At 34.4% G+C, this 24,305-nt stretch overlaps 1 protein-coding gene across 1 annotated transcript; it reads left to right on the plus strand.

Moving 5' to 3' along the window:
• The first annotated feature begins 1,343 nt into the window (after positions 1–1,343).
• Positions 1,344–11,498, plus strand: TDRD15 (tudor domain containing 15). The gene is made up of 2 exons (XM_045978850.1): positions 1,344–7,563; positions 11,440–11,498. Exons 1-2 carry the CDS (start codon positions 1,344–1,346, stop codon positions 11,496–11,498), a joined length of 6,279 nt encoding a protein of 2,092 aa, XP_045834806.1.
• Positions 11,499–24,305: the final 12,807 nt, after the last annotated feature.

Here is a 24,305-nt window from a genome sequence, read left to right on the forward strand (position 1 = left end):
GTCCATTATTTTTCCCATCATAGAACAAAATTTATAGTTGTGAAGTGTTAATTCCAGGTCAAGTAGGAGTTGAGCTATGTCCTGTCACAGCAAATGTTGGTTCTTGCCTGAATTTGGGGAATATTTTATATTTGAATATTGGTTTTACTACTTTTAGAATTACAACAATCTAGAGAAAATTAGCTAGAGCCATTGTTCGAGTAGAAAGCTTTGCACTGATGCTAAAGATCTCTTCTCCCTCTACGCTTTATGTGGCCAGCCATGCCAGTGACAAAGCCTGGATGTACCTGACATACCTTAGGGTCTTTCCATGCCTGGCTTTTCTTAAGGGTGTCCAGGATTTAGCCTCTTGCCCTCAAAGAAGAATCCAGAGTTATGTAATGATGCTGATAGAGTCCAAATGTTATTGATTGACAAAGTGGGGAGTGCAAAAAGTATGTCTCCTATTGGTTCACCATCTGCCCTTGCTCTTAGCTTTCACCTCTTCGAGTTCTGGGTTGTTAGAAGTCTGCATGAAGTAAAGTAGTTCCTCTCACAGCAGTAGGAGGACGTTTCTAGTAAACTTTATTTGGTCTCCTTCTATTATACCACATATGCCCAATATCCAGTAGAAACTTGGAAATTTCTAAAAGATTGCTCTCTACTCTTTTTCAGTGATTATATATACTCTCTATTTTTCCTTTTCTCTTGGTTATTTCAGTTAAATTTTTTGAAAGTGAAGGCAGTGAAGTTGCATACATTTTTGTCCAGTTCAGTGTAATTTATTTAACCAATGTGTTCAATTTTAGAAAAAAAAGGCATGTAACTTTAAAATTTTTTATTTAATTATTTTTTTAGGAACAAGAGAGGGAGAGAACATGCAGGCACAAGAGGTGGGGGCAGAGAGAATCTTAAGCAGGTTCCACTCCTAGCTTGGAGCCTAACACAGGACTCTGTCTCATGACCCTTAGATCATGATCTGAGCCAAAATCAAGTCTTTTTTTTTTTTTTTTAAAAGAATTTATTTATTTGACAGAGATCACAAGTAAGCATAGAGGCAGGGATGGAGAGGTAGAAGCAGGTTTCCTGCTGAGCAGAGTCTGATGTGGGGCTCGATCCCAGGACCCTGAAATCATGACCTGAGCTGAAGGCAGAGGCTCAACCCACTGAGCCACCTGGGCACCTCCAAAATCAAATCTTACACTTAACTAACTGAGCCACCCAGGTGCCCCCAGGCATATAAGGATTTTAAGGATTATGTTTAAATACCAAATAAGATTTATTTGAAATTTATAGAAGGCTTATTTAATTTTGACAGTGGTCTGTCTAGAAGCTAATTCATACTTATTATTTGCTTTTAGAAAATGGATTCTACATCTTTGTTACCAACGTCTTTAAACATGAATCTGACAATATCACATGTAGAATGTCTTCCCAAGGACATTCTGGTGAAATTTCAAGGCAGAAATCATATTGAATGTGAGTTTGACTACCACATATTACAGAGAGAAATGCAGCATATTCCAAAAGTAAAAAATAATGTGGACATTGATGAATTTTGTTTGGTTGAAGAAAGAGTATCTGGAGAATGGCAGAGAGGAAGAGTCATGGAAAAGAAAAATGAACTCTATACAGTATTCCTCATAGATCATGGAGAAGAACTAAGAGTTGATGGTACACAGGTTGCTTCAGCCTGTGGCAACTTATTTGAGCTACCACCGCGGGTAATAGTTGGTATTTTTGCCAACATACTACCAAATGGGGAAAGATGGCCTCCTAAGGCTTTGAATTATTTCAAGTCATTAGTAGGACTACAAGTGAAAGGTTGTGTACAAGCTGTTTTGCCTCTTCAAACGATTCTTATTGAAGTGCCAAAAATTATATCCCAGGTTCTTGAATTACAATTAGGCAGACTTATTGATGGGGATTCATTTCGCCTTATTGTGGAAATGTTAAAAGAATTCCCACAGGAAATGCCAGAGTTACTAAAACATAAAAGACCTGACTTACTAAGTAATAATGATACTTCAGTTGATATTCAACACATTCTGGCTAATCTGCAGCCATCTTTGTCAGTAGGCAGGGTTGAAAGTATAAAGATATCCTCTGCATTGAGCCCAAGTAAATTTTATTGTCAATTAATTAAATGGATTCCAGAGTTAGAAAACTTAACAGTATGTATGACTTTGCATTATGATACTGTCAGTCAAGAAAGTAGTCCCACATGTGATAACTTTGGACTACTATGTGTTGCCAAAAGGAGAAATGGACAGTGGCATAGAGGAATTCTTCAGCAGCTCTTGCCCAATAATCAAGTGAAAATTTGGTTCATGGATTATGGCAGTAGTGAGGCTATACCCTCAATCCATGTGAAGAAACTTAAACAGGATTTTATTTTAGTACCGTTGTTTTCCTTTCCATGTTCTCTGACCTATTTACACAGTCCAGATAGAGATGCCAGAAAATCTCAACTGAGTGTTTTTAAACAAGCTTTGTTAGGACAAATAGTATATGCACACATTGATTGTTTCAATAAGGATGAACATTTGTATTATGTAACGCTACAAACTCAGGAGTCTACAATTAGTTCTAAGTGTCTGCTGAAGACCGTAGGCACACAAGTACTCTGTCCAGTGTCTGAATCAAAGATCTCTAATATATTTAAGGAGACTAGTACTTCTGATGTAAACAGCATAGTTGACTCTTTTACTGGAAATGCAGAACCATCAATAGACTCTCCAAATAAAAACACTTTGAAAATAGGTTTTCCTATTAAAACTGTAAATATGGAGATAGAGGCTGCCTATATAGCTTTTGTGGCCTATGTATTAAACCCATCAAATTTCTGGGTACGCACTAATGAACATCAGAATGAACTTCAAGATATAATGAAAAATATAAACAAATCTTATGATTCGTGTGAAAATGATGAACTGATTCTAAGGAATCCAGAACCTGGATTATTTTGTTGTGCTAGATACAGCAGAGACCGACATTTTTATAGAGCTGTCATCACTGAAATTAATGGTTACAAGATTAATGTTTATTTTTTAGATTATGGAAATACTGATACCATACCATTTTTTGATGTAAAAATTTTGCTTCCAGAGTTTTGTGAGATGCCTGCCTTAGCTATGTGCTGTTCACTTGCACATATATTTCCTGTTGAAGATTTATGGGTGAAGGCAGCAATTGACTATTTTAAAAAAATTGTCTTGAACAAAGCAATTTTGCTTCAAGTTACAGCAAAAAAAGATGACAAGTACATTGTAAATATTCAGAGTATTGAAGCCTCAGAAAATATTGATGTTGCCTCTCTTATGTTACAAGCTGGATATGCAGAATATTGGGAAGTAGAACCAGAATATTGTCCCAAATCTGTAAGTGAATATTCAGTGTTAAATTTAAAACCTAAAAGCAAAGTTAATATTAAAGTCCTACCTGCCCTTCTTGAAGGAGCCAAACCTAAAAAATACCATTCAAATAAGCTAAAAGAAAGGAACTTGTCTTTGTTAAACTCCCCAGCTGTTAATTTCTCAGATTTAAAAAATCCTTTCACCTTGTCTGTGGGACCTGAGTCGCTACGACCTTATAAAGAATACATGTTTAAGCCAGGAACAGTGCTTGAAGTCAAGTGTTCTACTTACTATGGCCCAGGTGACTTTTCATGCCAGCTTCAATGTAAGTTAGAGGACTTAAAATTACTAATGGAACAAATTCAGAATTACTATAGCGTTCATCCTGATCCTTATCAAATTGGGCAGCTTGCTTGTGTTGCTAAGTATTCCAAAGATGGGAAGTGGTATAGAGCTGCTATTTTGACTCAAGTATCAAGAAAAGAATTTGACGTGGTATTTGTTGATTATGGTTACCAAGAAAGGGTTTTAGTTAAAGATATTTGTGCCATTAACCCACGTTTCCTTATTTTAGAAGGCCAAGCCTTCAGATGTAGTCTTAACCATTTAGTTGAACCCATCAGTTGTAAATTCAGTTGGACAAGAGAAGCATGCAGAGACTTTGGGAATTTTATTTCTTCATCTAGAGGATTATTGACTTGTGTCATTTATGCCTTAGTTCTTATATATCCAAACTATTTATGTAACTTAGTGGATTTACAATCTCCACTTACTAGTGCAAAAGAATTTCTTATTAATCATGGCTCAGCACAGTATAATACATTATCAAGGCCATTTCCATCTTCAGTTAGTCTTTACAGTTACTATTATTCTTCCTTTAACATAAAAATTGGAAGTGAGGAAGAAATATACATTTCTCACATCTATAGTCCTAAAAAGTTTTATTGCCAACTCAGTAGAAATAATAAAGACCTAGAGATGATAGAAACAAAAATCACAGAGATTAGTAACCTCAAAAATTATCCAAAATATGATCCTAGTAAAATGAGACTGTGCATATCTAAGTATGTAGAAGATGGTCTCTCTTACCGAGCTTTAGCAACGCCAACAGACTCATTAACTGACTTTCTGGTCTATTTTGTAGACTTCGGAAATAAGCAGTTAGTAGAAGAAAGTACATTGAGGGCTATCTCAGATCAGTTTCCAGAGTTGCTGTTTACACCTATGCAAGCTATTAAGTGTTTTTTGTCAGATTTTAGAGATGTAGATATTCCAGCAGAAATCTGTAGCTGGTTTGAAGATAATTTCTTGGGAAAACCATTAAGGGCAATAATATTGACCAGGGAGTCAGATGGCCAGCTTGGTATAGGATTATATGATGGATGTCAACATATAAATCAGGAAATTAAAATGTTGCTTCATGCTTATGGGAAAAAACACTGTGACCAAGCACACTGTGTGGAAAAGGGTCCTAAAATAAGTGAGAATAGGCGACTTGCTGTTTCTTTGAAAGGCAAAATAGAAAAAAACTATCACCATAATGTGATAAATAAAACTAAGCTAGTAACATACTCTGAAAGTAAAATAGATCAGTTAACAAATCCAGGAAGTACATATGCCAAGCTTTTGAAACCATCAGTTTGTTATAAAATTGAGCCTGCATCAAAAAACAAAGTGAAATCTTTGAATGATGGACTAAAAAATAAAGGTGTAAAAATTGTCTCTGGATTTGATGAAAATGATGTGGGCTGCAAATCAGCAAGGGTTATATCGCAGTCTTTTATCCGAAAACTAAACCAAGCAGCCTCTCAAAACTTATCTACTCTTACTAGACCACAGATCAAAGATCTTCCTCAACCCCAGATTTACTTGAATGCCAAAGTTAAAGGATATGTTTCTAATATCAGTAATCCAGCAAGCTTCCATATCCAGCTTGCGGAGAATGAAAATGCAATCCTCAGACTTGCAGATGCTCTAAATGAAAAAAGATTGAATATAGTGAAACAGAGAAATTCCACGAAGCCTATGGTGGGAGACCTAGTAGTTGCAGAATACTCTGGTGATCATGCCATTTACAGAGCCGTTATTAAGAAAATTTTGCCAGGAAATTCTTTTGAAGTGGAGTTTATTGACTATGGTAACACTGCGGTAATAAGCACATCCAAAATTTATGAATTTCAGAGGGAATTCTTAAGCATTCCTCAGCTAGGAATCCATTCTTTTCTCAGTGGCGTCAAGTGGCATGAGCCTGATGAAATATGGGACAGTAAAACTGTGGATTATTTCATGTCAAGAGTGAGTAACAAAACCGTTTCTTGTGAATTTCTGAAACAACGTGAGCAGAAATGGGAGGTCAATATCATCTGTGATGGAACATGTGTCATTAATGAACTAATGAAATGGACAGCCTGTTCAAAACTACAGAAGACTGTACTGCAGCTGCCTACAGCTGTCTCTCAAAAGGTGAGCTCTGGGGAGGATAATGAAAGGAAAAAAGGAAAGTCAAAGGAGTGTGAAGGTTCTGGGACCCTTCAACCATCCTGCCAACAGCTGGTTAAGATTCCTTTTGAAGAGTTAAGACCTGGACAACTTGAAAAGTCCGAGATACTTTATGTCTCAAAAAGTGGGACATTTTATGTGAAGTTATCCAAAAATAAAAAAATCTTATCAGATTTAACAGTATTCATCAATAAAGAAGTAAAACGCTCTTTATCAGTAGAAAATATTGAAAAAGGTTTAGAGTGCTTGGCAAAATCTAAAACATCCTTGAAATGGTATAGATCAGAAGTAGCAAAGAAGTGTGTTGATGAGAAAGTGCTTGTTTTTTTAGTAGATAGTGGTAGGTATGAAATAGTACCTTTAGGGAATATCAGGGTGCTCAGAAAGGAGATTAGAAATATTCCAAGACAAGCTGTGCCTTGTAAGTGGATTTGGTTTGAAAATTTTAGAAACCGGTCATTAGAGTCCATTGTGTCTTTATTTGCTCATTTGGAAATAAGTATTCTTTTCTTGAAATACTTGAACTCTGTGTGGAAAGTAGACATTTTGGTAGATGGCCTGCTACTTTTAGAATACTTAAATTTAAATATAGTTCATGCTGAAAACAAACTTAAATCTTCAGAAGCTATTTTTAATGTGACTCCTGTGTCGTCCTGTACAATGAGATCATATACTTGGGCCCAACTCCAAAATGGAAAGCGATATTCAGGTATTGCCACTGCGGTTTGTGATCCATCAGATTTCTGTGTTCAGTTAGAAGATTTCTTTGACACAATGAAATTGCTCTTTGTGTTGCTTTCTGATCTACCAGAAAACTTGCAAAGAGTGCCTCAAGAGTGTGTAACTCCTGGTACTAGTTGTTTGTTCAAATACGATTTGGAAGATCAGTGGAATAGAGTAGAAATCTCTGAAGCCTCTAGTCAGTCCCTATTACTTGTGTTGATCGACTATGGATTTTCTGTTTGCATACCTTATTCAGATAGAAAAAATCTGAAAGTTGTTCCTGTTGAACTTTTGGATATACCAAGGTTAAGTTATCCTTGTATCTTATATGGTATCTTACCCGCTAAAGAGCAACACTGGGGTGAAGAAGTGAAAAGTTTCTTTCAAAACTTCCTAAGTAAACCAGGCTTAGTTTTTCAGTTTAGGAAGCATAATTTTGAAACAAAACTGACAGTCGATGTGTTCCATGAGAAAAACAACTTGGCAGATTTGTTAGTTGCATCTGGTCTTGCAGTATATTCTAAAGATTCAGATCCTCTTAATGATGGAGGTACTACTACTGGACCTACTAAAGTCCAATATCAGTTACAGAGTAAGCCTATTCTCCCACTGTTAGATGAAAATTGTTACAAAAGAGAAAATATAAGTTGTACATGCACTGAGAAACAAAAGCCGAAAGAGAAAACCGTAAAGAGGAAAGAGTTCTGTAAGAACCCCTTAAGGAAAAGCCGTATCAGTAAAAGATTATATTCCAAAAACGTAGCTCTGAGGAAGAAGGCTGACTTTGGAAAACATAATCCCCAAAGTACTGCTATGTTTGATACGTGTTCAGCAGCTTCATTTTGGGAATTACCTAATGGTTTAAAGACCAACACCAACTGCATTGAAAACATTTTTGAAAAAGTACCAACTGAAGAAATACAAGAAAATAACACAATGGATTCGAGAATAACAGTAAAAGCATGGCACGCTAATGAAAAAATAGTATCAGAGGAACACTTAAATGGTAAGTAGCTATTTTAAAAAAGATATCCTTTTTTGTAGATTCCATTTTTGATTCTTTAAAAGCTTATTATATGTCAATTATCCAAATTGAAAATATCATACTGCAAGGAAACTTACGAGAAAATCTGAATAAATGGGTAAACTGGGACTGATCACTTAATTATAAAATGGTATGTGACTAGTTCTTTTTTGAATGGTGGTGACCTTTGAGATTGTAATGAAAGTGGAGAGCATTTTTAACCATATGTGCATGCACTCATACATGACATTTTTGAAGTTTAAATTCAATTAGCCAACATATAGTACATCATTAGTCTCCGATATAGTGTTCAACAACTTATCAGTTGCATATAACATGACATTCTACAGATAATTTCAAGGGTTTCACAAAACTAAAGCCCCATAAAACTCAGGTTAATAAATCTTGCTGTTAGTGAGCTCCTGGGCTCATTCTGAAGAACCAGTCCTCTTATCTGGTGAAATGTATCTTCAGGATTTTCAAATATGCCTTTGGCATATTGATAATGTAGTTAAACTTATGGAATAAACTGGAACTTATTTCCTCTTAAAATTTTTAAATGTCAAACTGATTCTATAATAAAATTTTAGTATGTTATAGCTAGGGTATTGTCTGATTTTTGCTTATGCACATCATATTTCATTTTCTGTGGGGATTAGTTACTGAGGATTTTGTAGGCTATAAATGTTCCCTGTTTAATGAATCCGTTATTCGTATTATAACTCTATTATAGCATGTTACATTCTTTTAATCAGTGTGGAGGGATCTTGTTTTTATTGATATATTTTAGAAAGAATATTTGAATTCATATTTAGGTGTTCTATAGTGAATTATAAATGCTTTAAAGTTGGCCCTTATTTTTGAGTATTTTGTATTGGATTAGCAGTTATGGTAGAGTGCTTACTATGTTCTTAGTATTATGTACTAAAATTTTTGTACATATTACCTCATTTAAAGCTTACCAAACTCTGTGAAGTAGGTTGATTTTTATGTTTGAATGGAGTCAGATAACTAGTACCTATTTCTTTGCCTGAATTCTAAATCACTTTAGAGAGGGACAAGGAAAGAAACAATTGGTGAGCAAAATAACATTTATTAAAAAAAACGAACAATATTAAATAAGTGTGGGTTTATATCAATGGGCTTACCAAGATTGAATCAATAATTTAGACTTATCTGCACAGGCACAGAGGAGAACTTCTCGATATGGAGGAGTCTACCCATGTAAAAACTATGGCTTGAGGCATTTATCTCCAAAAAGAGAGGGAGGAGGAATAAACTAAACTAGAGCTAAACTAATATAGGAATTTATCCTTCTAAGTGACCAATCAAATTGTTCCTACCCCTGGTGTAAGTAAGGGAGGAAACAGATCAGAGGAGTGTTAGGCTAGGAGAGTGCCTCAGCTGTGAATACTTCTACATGGAAGGATACCTCAGGAATGGGAAGAATGACCCCCCCCCCCCATTATCAGTATTTTATGGATGAGGCTCAGGAAAATTAAATTTTCCTTGGATATAAAGACAGAATCTCAGCTCCTTATTTACTAGCAACTGTGTCTCCAAATCCAAAGTTTTTTGTTAATCATACTGCCTTTTGCAAACCAGTGATATCATTTGAGGAAGAGTTTTCAATAAGCTTTTTGCCCTCAGCCCATGCATCATAGTACTTACATAATTTCTTTTACTGCTTCACATTTTTATGCTTCTACCTCCATGTTTTTCTTATCAAATTATCTAAGACCCCACTGTGAGCCCCTATCTCCATCCACCTCCTGCATGCCTAGCACACAGTGAATCAGTGAGTGAGTTAAGTGGAAGTAGCTATTACAAAAGTAGTCCAAACGTCAAATTACAGTTCTAAAAAATAGAACCTGAAGTTTCATTTAGGGGAAAATCGTAACTTTGAGACAAATAGAAGAAACATGGTTATGTGGACTAAGAATTTACTAATGCACTTGCTATTCTCCGTTTTAAAACAAAATGAGAAAACGTCAGATGGCCTTGAGTACTGTCCACGCTCCTAACATCTGTTACTACTCATCCAAAGGCAGCACTGTAGGAGCCACTGCTGTTTACTGTCTGCTCTGAATCTGGGGCAAAATAGTCTTTTTTTTTTTCCTTCTGGGTTAAAGTTACCAATATTTGATACTCCCTTGTCTATTGAAGAATCTAGAAAAGTGGATCTAATGGCTATGCTTTTTCACTCAGGGCTTTGCACCGACATTAAGAAAGGAAGCTTTAAAAAAATTCTGATGCCTGGGCCTCACTTTTAGAGAGATTTTTTTAAATTGGTCGTGCTGTGGTCTCACTATCAGGATTTTAGAGCTCCCCAGGTGATTCTAATGTATAGCCAAGGTTGAGAACCCCTATTCCGGAGATGACTGTGGACAACTTCCTGAATTATTTTTTGTGAGAGAAAACACTAATTCTGGACTCTGAAAACTCGTAGAATCTATCCTTCTGATGTTTGGAGTCCAAACTATACACAATGAGTCACAGTAATTCTGTGCTAAACTTAGAGTGTCATTGTGTTAGAAATGGCCTTGAAGTATAATGCATTTATTTTGTCCTGGTATTGTTTTAATTATAGAAGTTGCTGCCACTTACATTTAGAAAATGGGCTTAACTTTCCCATAGTTTCAGCCTACTGTCACATATCAATATTAAAATAGTCAGCTAATTGTTTTTATTTGCAGACTCTTTTCAAAATAAGTTATTAGTCCGTTTCTGGGATGTTCTTGCTGTCGTTGCTTGCTCACTTGCTTTTTCCCTGGACGTCCTTGAATAGATAACTATGGAAATCAGAGAATGTAATAACCCTTTTAAAAAACGCAAAAATGTCTATTTACTCTCTGGTAGTGGGCAGTTTTTGATGCTGGTATGTGCTACTTTCTTACAGTTGTTTATTTAACTGGAGGACACCTTTGAAAGAAATCTGGAATGGCAGCCCAGTTTTGAGGAGAGATTTGTCTGACCTTTTACATTTGAGATGATATAGCTAGATATCCAAAGGGGAATGGCTGACAGGCATATAAAATGTTAGACTGGATTCTGAAAATACAAGGTTCGTAAGTGATACATACTTAAGAATCACTTACATTGGATTTAGCATGGTATTTTTTTTTTTAATTATTTAAAAGTATAGGCAGTGAGACACCCTCCCTGAGTTTGCATTCTTGTTTCATTCCTTAACTGTGAAACTGGAGGTAGGCTTTTTAACATATATGTTTCTTCAGTTAGTTTCTTCATCTGTAATACACAGCTAATAATGATGCCACTTGCTGCTTGTGAGGGCTAAGTAAGTTAAAACATGTAAAACCTGTTAGTATCTGGTATAAAATACATGTTCACTAATTTTAGAAATAGCCATCTTAATAAAGCTACAATTGTTTTTAAAATCTTTTGTGAAATAGGAACTTTAAAAACTGCTGATGCTTCTCTGCGTGAAATTGCAATATTTAGGACAGCGTGTTTATGTATATATGAACATGCATATTTGCAGTATAGTGATTAGATTAATGGCTAGATCTGTTTGGAAGATAGGATTTGTGATGAGAGAATTATAGTTCTAAATAAAGATTAGAATAAGCTGTATGTATTTTTTCCAAAATGGATATATATTAGTAACAAAACATTTTTATTTATATGCATAATTATGTATATATATCAGAGTATGTAATTTGTATGCCATATTTCATTTGTTCTTTACCTTTTTAAATTGTGACTTTAGAAATTAGTTAAAAATTCTGTTTATAGTAGGAATTTTCAAAAGAGTCTTGACTATTAATGGAAGCCATAATGCTTGGAAAAATCCTTTATGAAATACTAATTATTCTTTTTTTTTTGCTTGCTTTTCAGTGCAGGGAGATGAAAGCTCAGATCCTTTATGCATCAGTTTGGCAACAAATAATATATAGGATACCCAGTAATTACTGTTTTGTTTTAGATGCTCCAAATATATAATAAAAGTGGTAAGCATATGACAATTTCTAATATTAAAAATATCTGAAAGGCATCTAGATTGTTCAGCTTACTTTCCCAGCAGACAGTGATTAGAATGTTACAGAAATTTTAAGTGACCAGGAATTAGGATAACTTGTTTTCAGAAAGGTTATTTAGGAAATGGAGTTCACTCCTAAAGCATTTTAAATATTTGATAAACCATTCTTTGCTTATATTTTCAGTCATTAGCTATTTCACCATTATTTACATCTTTCAGGTGTCTTTCCTGACTAAAGCCTTTGTTTCTGTCATTACTTTTGGAGTCTTCATTGCAGTCATGGATAATATATAGTTAATACTGCACAACCATATTCCCAGGAAAATATAGGTGCTTATAGGACTGACACTTCGTAGTAGAATATGGAAGAGAAGTCAAAACTTAATCCCATTCTTCCTTTTCTTTAGCTCATGCAATGGGATTTTTCTTTCACTTTATTTGGCAGTTGTATCTATTTTTAATTTGGCTTTATATTTTTGGTGGTTTGTTAGAGATACTTGTGATCTTCAAGAACACTACTGTTTAGTTGGTGGGAGGGTGGGGGTAGGGAGATATCTTGCCAGTGCAGTTACCTGTGAATTAGAATTTTACTTGTAAGTAAACATTTACTGTGCAAATTCAGAGTATTTTGTTGCAAAGATAGAACCAAAAAATCATACAATTGCTCTTAAAGTCAATGTATGCCAAATAGTTTTGAAGAACTAGGGATTTGGTGATTTAGAGAATATTTGAGAGAACTTAGAAATATCCTAAGCTACTTGGAGACAAATTTATCATTGGTACAATACATATTAGTGTATTGATATTGTAATTTTTTTTTTTTAGGTTAGGAAGTAATTTCCAGAATAGGAATAGAAGTTTAAATCTGGTATCTTAAAGTTTATTCAAGGCAGGGAGACTTCATATTTTTACATTACAAATTAATCTGTGGTATGTGATTTTAGAGCAGTTAATTTAACAATGAACTCTTTATAATCTAATTTCTTTGAATCCTTTGGTGTTACCTTCCCCCAAACTTCACCATATCTTAGAGATTATTTTGTACAATTTAGAAAAGGGCTTCTATTGGAAAAATAATTTGCTTCAACTTCTGTAGCTGTTCTATCACTGGGTTGCTTTTGTTGTTTGGTTTTGGTACCATAAAATATGGTAAAGATAGTGATTTGGTTAATTAGATGAATTTGAATGCCAAAATAAGATAAAGTAGTAATGGATGTTTTTGGTACCAGTTTTATCAGGAAGAGCCTCATATCCCTTCAGTTTTTCAGATTTAACTTCATGTATGTGTCTTCAGGTATAATATTTTATGTTTGTCTATTTCCAAAATTCACAAATTTATTGTAGCATTTAAAATAACGTTTTTTATAAGTCTATACTTCCTACTTGATTTTTTTTTAACTTCAACAGAAGCCCAATATAGAAAGTAGTTGAAGGTAGTATTAAAATTAAGTTTCCCTTTAAGATATAAATGATTAATTTAAAGCAATTGTTTTCTTTTTATACTTGAACGCACGTTTTTCCCCCCTCTGTTAGCTACTTTAATATACTGTAAAATTACAAAATGGAGGATCAGTTAGTAATTCAGAGTACTTTCAAATAAAAACAAAATAGCGTATTCATTTTAGGATTTATGTTTTTGTAGGATTAAGTTTTACTGTATTTCACAGATAAGTCAATATTAATGCATTTTTCCTAGTCTGAAACATTTGTATTAGTTTGTTAGTAGAATCTTGTTTTATGTTGGCAACAGACTGTTGGTTCAAAATTTGGGAAGTGATATCACATTTAAGTTTTTAACTGAAAATATTTCAAAGTTGATGATTGTTTAGGTTTACTTTTTAAATAATTTCTAATTTTGCTTTATTCATATAAATTAAAAATATTTTTGAACTCATAAAATGGTTTATGAGAATGGAAAAAAGTATTCCTTAGGAATGGATTTTTTAAAAAATTCACATATGCATTATTCAAAACTATATTGATATAGAATAAAAACATTCATAAAAAAAGACAAATTTATTCATTTGTCTTTTTCTGGCACGATCCCTTTGATTCTAAATTCTTCTATCTAAGATGCTGAGTTGGTTAAATTAGTGTCTGATTTTTAAAAAAATTTAAAATATGTATTAATATAACTCTCTAACTTGTTTATGAGCATTTAACTCTAATATCACTTTAAAGATCCTTACAGTTGTGTATACCCAAGGGAAATTATTTTTGTTTTGTAATGGAGTATTTTGTATAAAAATTATTTCACAGTAAAATATTTAAAGTCTGAATGTGTCTGTATGAATGTGTTTTATCTATTTTTATTTTTATTATTTTTTTAAAGATTTTATTTATTTTATTTGACAGACAGAGATTACAAGTAGACAGAGAGGCAGGCAGAGAGAGAGAGGAGGAAGCAGGCTCCCCGCCGAGCAGAGAGCCTGATGCGGGACTCGTTCTCATGACCTGAGCTGAAGGCAGAGGCCCTAACCCACTGAGCCACCCAGGCGCCCCTGTATGAATGTGTTTTAAAAGGGTACTGTAGCATTAACAGAATCGTACCTTACGCATATTGTGATGAAAAATTGAATTCACTTTAACATTTCCTGTGACCAAAGTTAGTCTTTACTCAAACACTTAGTACATTTTTTTCCTCTTTAAAAGTACTTCTGCTTCTCAAAAGTTTTCATTTTTTTCATGTTTCACTTTTAAAGGAATGTTGGATATTTAAATTAGATCTTTTTACTTGGCATAGAACTTTGTGGGGTTTTTTTCCCAAATTTTTATTAAATTCCAGTTAGTTAACATATAGTGAAATATTGGTTTCAGGAGTAGACTTTAGTGACTATCACTTACATATAAATCCTAGTGCTCACCACAAGTGTCCTCCTTAATACTCATCACTCATTTAATCCCCACCCCCTCCTCACTTTTTTCCCCCCATTTCTCATTTTCATCTGTTTTGTTCCACATATGAGGGAAATCATATGATATTTGTCTTTCTCAGACTTAATTTGCTTAGCAATACACTCTAGCTCCATCCATGTTTTTGCAAATAACAAGATTTCATTCTTTTTGATGGCTGAGTAATAGTCCATTACACAGGGGCACCTGGGTGGCTCAGTGGGTTAAAACTTCTGCCTTCAGCTCAGGTTATGATCCCAGCGTCCTCGGATTGAGCTCCACATCAGGCTCTCTGCTTAGCAGGGAGCCTGCTTCCTCCTCTCTCTCTCTCTCTCTCTCTCTGCCTGCCTCTCTGCCCACTTGTGATCTCTGTCTGTCAAATAAATAAAATCTTTAAAAAAAAAATAGTCCATTACACACATACACACACACATACACACACACACACACACACACACACACACACACAATCACCTCTTTATCCATCAATTGATGGACATTTGGGTTCTCTCGATAGTTTGGCCGTTGTTAATAATGTTGCTATAAACATTGGGGTGCAGGTACCCCTTCGAATCTGTAATTTGTATCCTTTGGGTAAATACCTAGTAGTGTAATTGGTGGGTTATAGGGTAGTTCTATTTTTTAACTTGTTGAGGAACCTCCATACTGTTTTCCAGAGTGGCTGCAACAGTTTGCATTCCCACCAACCAGGTTAGAGGGTTTCCCTTTCTCTGCATCCTTGTCAACATCTGTTGTTTCCTGTGTTAATTTAACTATCTTGACAGGTGTGTGGTGGTATATCATTGTGGTTTTGATTTGTATCTCCCTAATGAATGATGTTGAGCATTGTTTCATGTGTCTGTTAGCCATCTGGAAGTCTTTGGAAAAGTGTCTATTCATGTCTTCTACCTGTTTGTTAACCAGATTGTTTTTTGGGTGTTGAGTTTGATAAGTTCTTTGTAGATTTTGGATACTAACCCTTACCAGATATGTCCCTTGCAAATATCTTCTCCCATTTTGTTGGTTGCCTTTTAGTTTTGTTGTTTCCTTCACTGTAGGGAAGTTTTTATCTTAAGTCCCAATAGTTCTTTTGTTTTTGTTTCCCTTGCCTCTGGTGCCATGTGTAGTAAGAAGTTGCTGCGGCCAATGTCAAAGATTGCTGACTGGGTTCTCTTTTAGGATTTTGATGGTTTCCTCTCGCATTTAGGTTTTTCATCCATTTTGAATTTGTTTTTGTGTATAGTGTAAGAAAGTGGTCCAGTTTCATTCTGTGTGCTGCTGTTCAGTTTTCCCAACACCATTTGAAGAGATTGTAATACCTCACAGCAATGGACAGATCATCTAAGCAGAAAATCCAAGAAGGAAACACTGGTTTTGAATGACACATTGAACTAAATGGACTTAACAGATATATTCAGAACATTTCATCCTAAAGCACTAGAATACAGATTCTTCTTGTGTGCACATGGAACATTTTCAAGAATTGATCACATACTGAGTCACATATCAGACCTCAACAAACTACAAAAAGATGGAGATCATATCATGCTTATTTTCAGACCACAAAGCTATGAAACTTGGTCAGCCACAAGAAAAAATTTGGAAAGATCACAAATACATGGAGGTCAAAGAACATCCTACTAAAAAAATGAATGGATTAATTAGGAGATCAAAGAAATTAAAAATGCATGGAACAAATGAAAAGGAAAACACTGCACTTCAGAACTTTGGGACTTGCAGCAAAAGCGGTCATAAGAGGAAAGTATATAGCTATATAGGCCTATCTCAGGAAGCAAGAAAGTCTGAGATACACAACCTAACCTTACAGCTAAAGGAGCTAAAAAAGGAACAGTAAATTAAAGTCAGCAGAAGGGAAATAATAAAGGTTAAAACAGAAATAAATGATACAGAAACACAAAAACAGTAAAATCAATGAAACTAGGAGCTGATTCTTTGAAAGAATAAAATTGATAACCCCCTAGCCAGACTTATCAAAACTAGAAAGGACCCAAATAAAATCATGAAAGAGGAGAGATCACAACCAACATCACAGAAATATAAATGATTGGCATATAATTTTTCATAATATTCTAACAAATTAAGCAATCTGGAAAAAAATAGATAAATTCCTAGAAACCTATAAACTACCAAAACTGAAAGAGAAAATCTGAAAAGATGCATAGCCAGCAAAGAAATTGAATGAGTAATCAAAAACCTTCCAACAAAAAGTCCATGGCCAGATGACTTTCCAGGGGAATTCTACCAAACATTTAAAGAGGAGTTAACACCTATTCTTTTCAAACTGTTCCAAGAAATAGAAATGGAATGAAAACTTCTAAACTCATTCAATGAGTTGAGCATTACCTTGATTTTTTATTTGGCCGATAGTTTGGATATAATTTTCAACCTTTCAGAAGTCTCCAACAATATTTTTTTTTCCTACACTTCTATAATTTTTCTTAGGTTATATTAGGACAGCCATATAAATATATTTAAGATTCTAATAGCTATTCCCCTTTGGCTAGGATACATTAAAATCTTTAAAAAAAAATTTATTTGATGGATAGACAGCGAGAAAGGGAACACAAGCAGGGGGAGTGAGAGAGGGAGAAGCAGTCTTCCCGCTGAGCAAGGAGCCCAGTGTGGGGCTCCATCCCAAGACCCTGGGATCATGGGATCATGACCTGAGCCGAAGGTAGATGCTTAATGATCAAGCCACCCAGGTGCCCCAGGATACATTAAAATCTTAGCATGAACTCTATGTAATGGTTTTAATGTATTTTCTTAGTTTACTCATAATTTTTTATTAATCTTAAAGTGATCAGTTGACTGAAGTTATATTATTATAATGCTTTTCCATAACATATTTCTGTCTTGATGTCCTCGAACATACAGATATCTCTGAATGTCTTCTGAGTACTAAATCATCATTCTTTATAATCCAGTCACAGTTTCTTATATGGTGCATTCATTCCTCAAACATTTTGGAAATCACTGTATTCGATATAGGAGATAGAAAAATGAGTCAAATTGTGGTTCTTAAGATATTCATAGTGGTGGGAACAAGGTAATTACAAGTGGTACATGGCATATAATAAGGGTGTATAATAGGGGCTTTAGGACCACAGAGGACAGTGAGCCTAACTTCCTGGGATTGAGGAACCAGTTGAAAAAGACTTAAAAAATATGACTTCTGAGCCTGATTCTTGATAGATGTGTAGTATAATTTGTCAGGGAACTTAGACAAACCTACAATGAAGGAAATTATAGACCACATAGTACAGCCAAGCAAAACTGACTTAGTACAAACCAGTTTTGATTGCCAAGGCCCATGGGGAGTTGGGGATAGGAAGAGGCTGCTTATGGCTATGGAATATCTCTTTGGGGCTCTGAAAATGTTCTGAAACTAAATGGTGATAGTGGTTGTGCAACTGTCTTAATATACTAAAATCCATTGATCTATATACTTGAAAAGTGAATTTTATGCCAAGCAAATATTTCAGTGAAGGTTCTTAAAAATTGCATGTATGAAGCTTGTATATAGCTTATGAATTCAATAAGCTATTCTTGAGACTAGAGAAGAATGGAGAAATGTAATGAAATTCTGATATCTAGTTTAAGGATCTCAAGATTAAAGGGAATAAAAATCTCAAACCTTAAGGTTCAAAGAATAGATGAAAAGGAGAGCCCTAGGAAGGGGGAAAGTAACATCCTTAGCCAAGATCATTCTGTGCATGTCATTATTATCTATTGGTGTGTAATTCATTTTTAAACCCTTTTTAAAAGTATAGACACAAAAGTAAAAAACAAACCACATATCTATAGCTAGAGGCTTTATTTCTGGTTGAACCACCCATGTAACTGCTACTCAGTTCAAAAATGGAACATGACCCAAACTCTAGAAGCTCTTTTCCCATCCTCACAAATACTTATGCCCTTCTCCAGAGGAACTACTATCTTGACTTTCGTGGTACTATCTTCCTTTCTGGGTCTTTAAAAATAGTTTTACCACCTAATTTTGCCAACAACCAAGAAAAAAAGTGTTTATTTTTTAATGGTTATATATGGAACTGATGGTTTTTATACTGGTTTCTTTTTGCACAGTTTTAAAATACAGGACTTATCCATTTTTGTGTGTGTATGTAGCTGTGGTTCCTTCATTTCTGAATACTTAATCAAACATCATTTTATTCATTCCTCCCTTGAAAACTGGAAAAATGTCATCAATTGTAAAAAAAAAAATAACAGATCTGAAATACTGTGAATTTCATAAATATATATGTGCATTTCTGCGGGATATGTGCTGGGTTCCATTTCTGGAATTGAGTCATTGGCTGTACACTAGTGTGGCAGAGAATAGAGGTGCTAGGATACCTACAGGATGGGTAAGTCCTTTTACCTGGTTGCTGAGTGTATTTTTGTGCCTATGTATTTTCCAAATGCATATGATAAGCATTGGCATGAATCACCAAGATTGACACGCCAAGATTCACATGGCCATTAATACTGGCTCATCCAAATTCCTCTTCTACAGGTTTTCTTATCTTTGTTTTCCAGATTTGTACCTTTTGAGCCCCAACCAACTTATATATATGATTTTTGAGGTTAAAACACTGTTGCATTTCTGGGATGCCCCATTTAGGCATGTTATGTAATCTTTCTAATGTCTTGCTAGACTTGGTGCTAGCATTTTTTAAGGAATTTTGTTTGAGGGATACTGGTCTATGGTTTTGTTCCAGATGTTTTCTCTGGATTTGGTATTAGTATAATAGAATGAGTTGGGAAATTTCTCCTCTGAGAAATCTTATGGAGGTTTGTATTTCTAACTCATCTTCAAAGAAATTTCAGTTTTTCCCATTTTTCCATTTTCCATTTCATTATTTCTGCTATGACTTTTATTTCCTTTTACTCTGTGCTTTATTTCCTTCTTCTAGCTTCTTGAGGTAAACTTATTTTAGATCTTTCTTTTTTGCAATGGAAGTGCTTAATGTTATAAACTATTAAGCATTCTTTACTGGCATCCCATATATTTTGAAATGTTCTGATTTAGATTATTTTAATATCCCTTTATGTTAACTTGGATCTGATAACAAGCTTTTTTCTCAGCTTTTGTTTTTAATGTGAATATCTTTTGTCATTACTTAAAAACTAACTTCAGACATATTTTTATATCATATGATAAACTTTGAGTGTACAGCTCTGTGTTTGGCAGTTGTAACAAGTTGAGTGACTATCTCCATAAATAATTTTTGCAATGTCTTATTATTCAGTATCATTAGTATGCATTCCTTCTGGGTACTTAATGCATTTTGAATTTACTTTTCTGCATGGTGTAAGAAAATGATCCAGTTACATTCTTTTGCATGTAGCTCTTCTGTTTCCCAACACCATTTTTTGAAGAGACCATCTTTTTCCCACTTGCCGCCTTTATTATAGATTAATTGGCTATGTAAGTATAGGTTTATTTATGGGGTCTCCATTCTGTTTCATTGTTTTGTGTGTTTATTTTTGTGTTAGTACCATATTGTTCTGATTACTATAGTTTCATAGTATATGTTGGAATCTGGGATTATGATACCTCCAGCTTTGTAATTCTTTCCAAAGCTTGCTTTGGCTATTTGGGTTCTTTTGTAGTCCCATACAAATTTTAGGATCATTTTTTCCAGTTGATATTTTGATAGGGATTACTGTAGCTTTAGGTAGTATGGACATTTTAACTATTTTGGCTCTTCGAATCCATAATCATGGAACATATGTCTTTTTATTCATGTCCTCAATTTCTTTCATCAGGATTTTATGGTTCTTATAGGTATTTCACCTCCTTGGTCTATTCCTAGGTATTATTTTTGGTGCAGTTATAAATGGGGAAATATTATTTCCCTGTTCTACTTCATTATTAGTGTATAAAAATTCAATAGATTTCGGTATTAGTTTTGTATCCCATGACTTGACTTAATTCACTTATTCTGGTTTTTTTTTTTCTAGAGTCTTTAGGTTTTTAAAATACATATTATCATATCATCTGCAAATTGTAAAAGTTTTACTTCTTTGTTACCAGTTTGGATGCCTTCTATTTCTCTTGTCTGATTGCTGTAATGAGGACTTAGTACTGTGTGAAAAAAGTGGTGAGAGAGGACATCCTTGTCTTGTTTCTGATCTTAGAGGAAAAGTTCCCACGTTTTCACCATTGAATATGATGCTAGCTGTGCATTTTTCACATGAGGACTTTATTATGTTGAGGTGTGTGCTTTTTTAAAAATTAGCCAACATATAGTACATCATTAGTTCCAGATGTACTGTTCGATACTTTATCAGTTGCATATAACACCCAGTGCTTATCACATCACCCAATTATCCCATCCCCCCACCTGACTTCCCTGTAGCAATTCTGTTTCCTTCTACTTTGTTGAGGATTTTTATCATGAGTGGATGTTGTACATTATCAAATGCTTTTTTTGAATCTTTTGAAATGTTTGTTTTCTTGTTAATGTATTATATCATGTTGATTGATTCATATATATTGAACTGCTCTTGCACCCCTGGAATAAATACCACTTGATTGTGGTAAGTAATTTTTTAAAATGTATTTTTGGATTTGGTTTGTTAATATTTTGTTGAGGATTTTTGTATCTGTTTATCAGAGATGCTGGCCTGTAGTTGTGTTGTGTGTGTGTGTGTGTGTGTGTGTGTGTGTGTGTGTGTTTTGTAGTGTCTTTTTTCTGGTTTTGGTATCAGGATAATGCTGCCCTAATAGAAAAGAATGGGTACTATTCTTTAAATCATTTGAATGTTTGGTAGAATTTACTTGTGAAGCCATCTGGTCCTGGATTTTGTTGGGAGATTTTTTTGACTATTGATTCTGTTTCATTTCTAGTAACTGGTTTGTTCAAATTTACTATTTATTACTAATTCAGTTTGGGAAGATTATGCTTCTAAGAATCCATTTCTTCTAGGTTGGCATAATATTATTTTGTATTTCTTTGGTGTAGATAGTTATTTCTCCATTTCTGATTTTGAGTCTTTTGTTTTCCCTTCAGTTTGGCTAAAGAATTATCAGTTTTGTTTATATTCTCAAAGGACCAGTTCTTGGTTCTTTATCCATTTTTATTCTTGCCATCCTAGTGGATGTGAAAAGCTATCTTTTGGTTTTAATTTGCATTTAATTAATGATATTGAGCATGTCTTCCTGTGCTTATTAGCCATTTGTATATCTTTGAATAAGTTTTCAAAAATTTTCATCATTAAAATTTTTTTGTCTCTTTATTGTGGAGTAGTAATGTGTATTCTGGATATAAGACCTTATCCCGTATAGGTTTACAAGTATTTTATGCCATTTTTGAGGGTTATCTGTTTGGCTTTGATGTCTGTTTGAAGGATATATGTTTTTAATTTTGATGCAGTCCAGTGATATCCATATTTTTGTTGCTTTTACATTTGCTTTTGGTGTCCTACATAAGAAATTACTACCTAATTCAAGATGATGAATGCTTATAAAAGTTTTTTCCTAAGTTTTAGAATCCTATTTCTTATTTAGGTATTTGATCTATTTTAAGTTAATTTTTGTATGTGGAATGAGGTGGGATCTAATTTCATTTTTATTTTTATTTATTATTTTTTTGCAGGTGGATTTCCAGTTTTTACATCACCATCTATCTAAAAAGACTCTTTGTCCACTGACTTGTGGAAACTTTGTCAAAATCACTTGACCCAAAATGATTTATTTGTGGACTCTTAATTATCTTCCATTGATGAATAGGATTAGCCTTTTGCTTATACTTCACCACTTTGATTAATATAGCTTTGGAATATTTTTGAAATCAATGTGAAAATTCTCATTTTTTTTTTCCAAAATGGTTTTGGGTCTGTTACATTTCCGTATGAATGTGGGGGAGGAGTGTCACCTTTTAAATTTCTGCAAAAAAGCCTGCTAGATTTTATGGAAGTTGGTTGAATCTGTAGACTAATTTGGGGAGAGTTGCTATTTTAACAATATTGAATTTTCCAATGCATGAATGGGAACTATCTGTTTGTTGATCTTTAATTTCCCTCCACCATGTTTGTAATTTTTACTGTACAGTTCTTGAAGCACTTATTCTATTTATAAATATTTTCATTCTTTGTTGCTATTATGAAAGATATTGATTTCATTCTCTAATTGTTAATTGTTCATCTATTGGAATTAGAATACAATTGATTTTTTGAAGTTTGACCTTAGTGTTTTGTAACCTTTCTGTACTTATCCATTCATTCTAATTTGTGTATGTGTTTCTTTGGAGTTGCTGCATACAGAATATACTATGCAAAAAAATTTAAGTCTTCCCTTTATAAGGATTCTGTTTTTTTTTTTTTTTTTTTTTTTTCCCTTGCCAAATTGCAGTATTTAGAATCTCCAATATAATGGAATGAAATGGTGGGAGCAGGTATCCATGTCTTGTTTGCCTGTATTAGGAGAAAGGCCTGTCTTATACCTAAGTATGATGTTTGTGGTTGTGTGTTAACATTTAAACAGGTTGAAGTTTTTTTCTAGTCTAAATTTGAGAGTTTATAATTAATAGATGCCTACTTTAATTCTCTTGGTTATGTATCACTTTTACCGGTTTCTTTCCCTGTTTTTTTATTACACAGAAGACAATGTGGATATATATTATAGTTATTTTGGGTTATATTTCCTTCTTTTTAAGATTATAAATTTTTGTTCTGGTAGGTGTTTAAGTTACAGATGGATCACTTGGCTTTTACTCATCTAGTATAAGGGAAGATCTATTTTTAATTTTGTTTTCGTGCTTTAATCTTGATCTTTCTGTAGATAACTTTTCTGGAGTCTCAACTGAGTGCCCAGGTTGTTTTCCAGGGTGCTTATATTCTGGCTTGGCTCAAACTGCAAGTTCTCCCAAGCACCCTGTTTCGTCCGGAAACTCTCCCAGCTTTCAACCTCTTATCACAGCTACATTAACTATAAAGAGTCTTGTCCTGTAAATTTGCAGCTTAGAAGTTGGCCAAGGACCTGTGGAATTAACATGCAAGCTTTGGGGTTCGTTCTCTGTGGATCTAACTGTGGCACCTAAATCCCAGCTGCCTTGAACCTTGATTTCTGCATCCTTAATCCACTAAAACTACTGCTCTGTGCTTGGTCTCCCTTCCTGCACTGTGGTTCATATAATTTACTTAGGGAGGGAATCTGGATGGACGTAGGGATTTTTCCATGTATGTCTCCTTTCTCAAGGATTACAGCCTTTCAAGAGTGCTGTCCAATGCCTGCAAAAGTTCTGTATATTCTCTAGGTTTTATGTCCTGTTGCTTGTAATAGGACAAATTTAATATCCATCTCATAGCCAAGACAAGAATTCCCTAGTTTTTCATTAACTTACACCATTGAATAAGGAAGAACTTGGAGGTCATACAATCACTTGGATTTTGGGCATATTCTCTGACCTCTTGTTTTAATTTCTACTCTTCCTCCATTATAAGCTGGATCAAGCACCTCAGCCACTATATAACTCTTCTTTATGTATTTGTTCAGTGGATGAGGAACCAAAAGTGGCTTTTTTCCCATGTTATCTTTTTTTTTTAAAGATTTTATTTATTTATTTGACAGCGATCACAAGTAGGCAGAGAGGCAGCTAGAAAGAGGGGGGTAAGCAGGCTCCCTGCTGAGCAGAGAACCCGACTTGGGGGATCTCAAGACCCTGAGATCATGACCTGAGCCGAAGGCAGAGGCTTAACCCACTGAGCCACCCAGGCGACCTTCTCATGTTATCTTAATAGGGTTTTGAGAGATAACAAAAACTCACATGTTGGGATGCCTGGGTGGCTCAGTGGGTTAAGCCTCTGC

Source organism: Meles meles, chromosome 15, assembly GCF_922984935.1.
Source record: "Meles meles chromosome 15, mMelMel3.1 paternal haplotype, whole genome shotgun sequence".
Classification (NCBI taxonomy): Eukaryota; Metazoa; Chordata; class Mammalia; order Carnivora; family Mustelidae; genus Meles; species Meles meles.

Excerpts from the sequence above, each read along its gene's own strand:
- TDRD15 (XM_045978850.1), top strand. The coding sequence starts at position 1,344 with ATGGATTCTACATCTTTGTTACCAACGTCTTTAAACATGAATCTGACA. Across the intron at positions 7,564-11,439 it reads ATCAGAGGAACACTTAAATG|TGCAGGGAGATGAAAGCTCA; the intron begins GTAAGTAGCTAT and ends CTTGCTTTTCAG.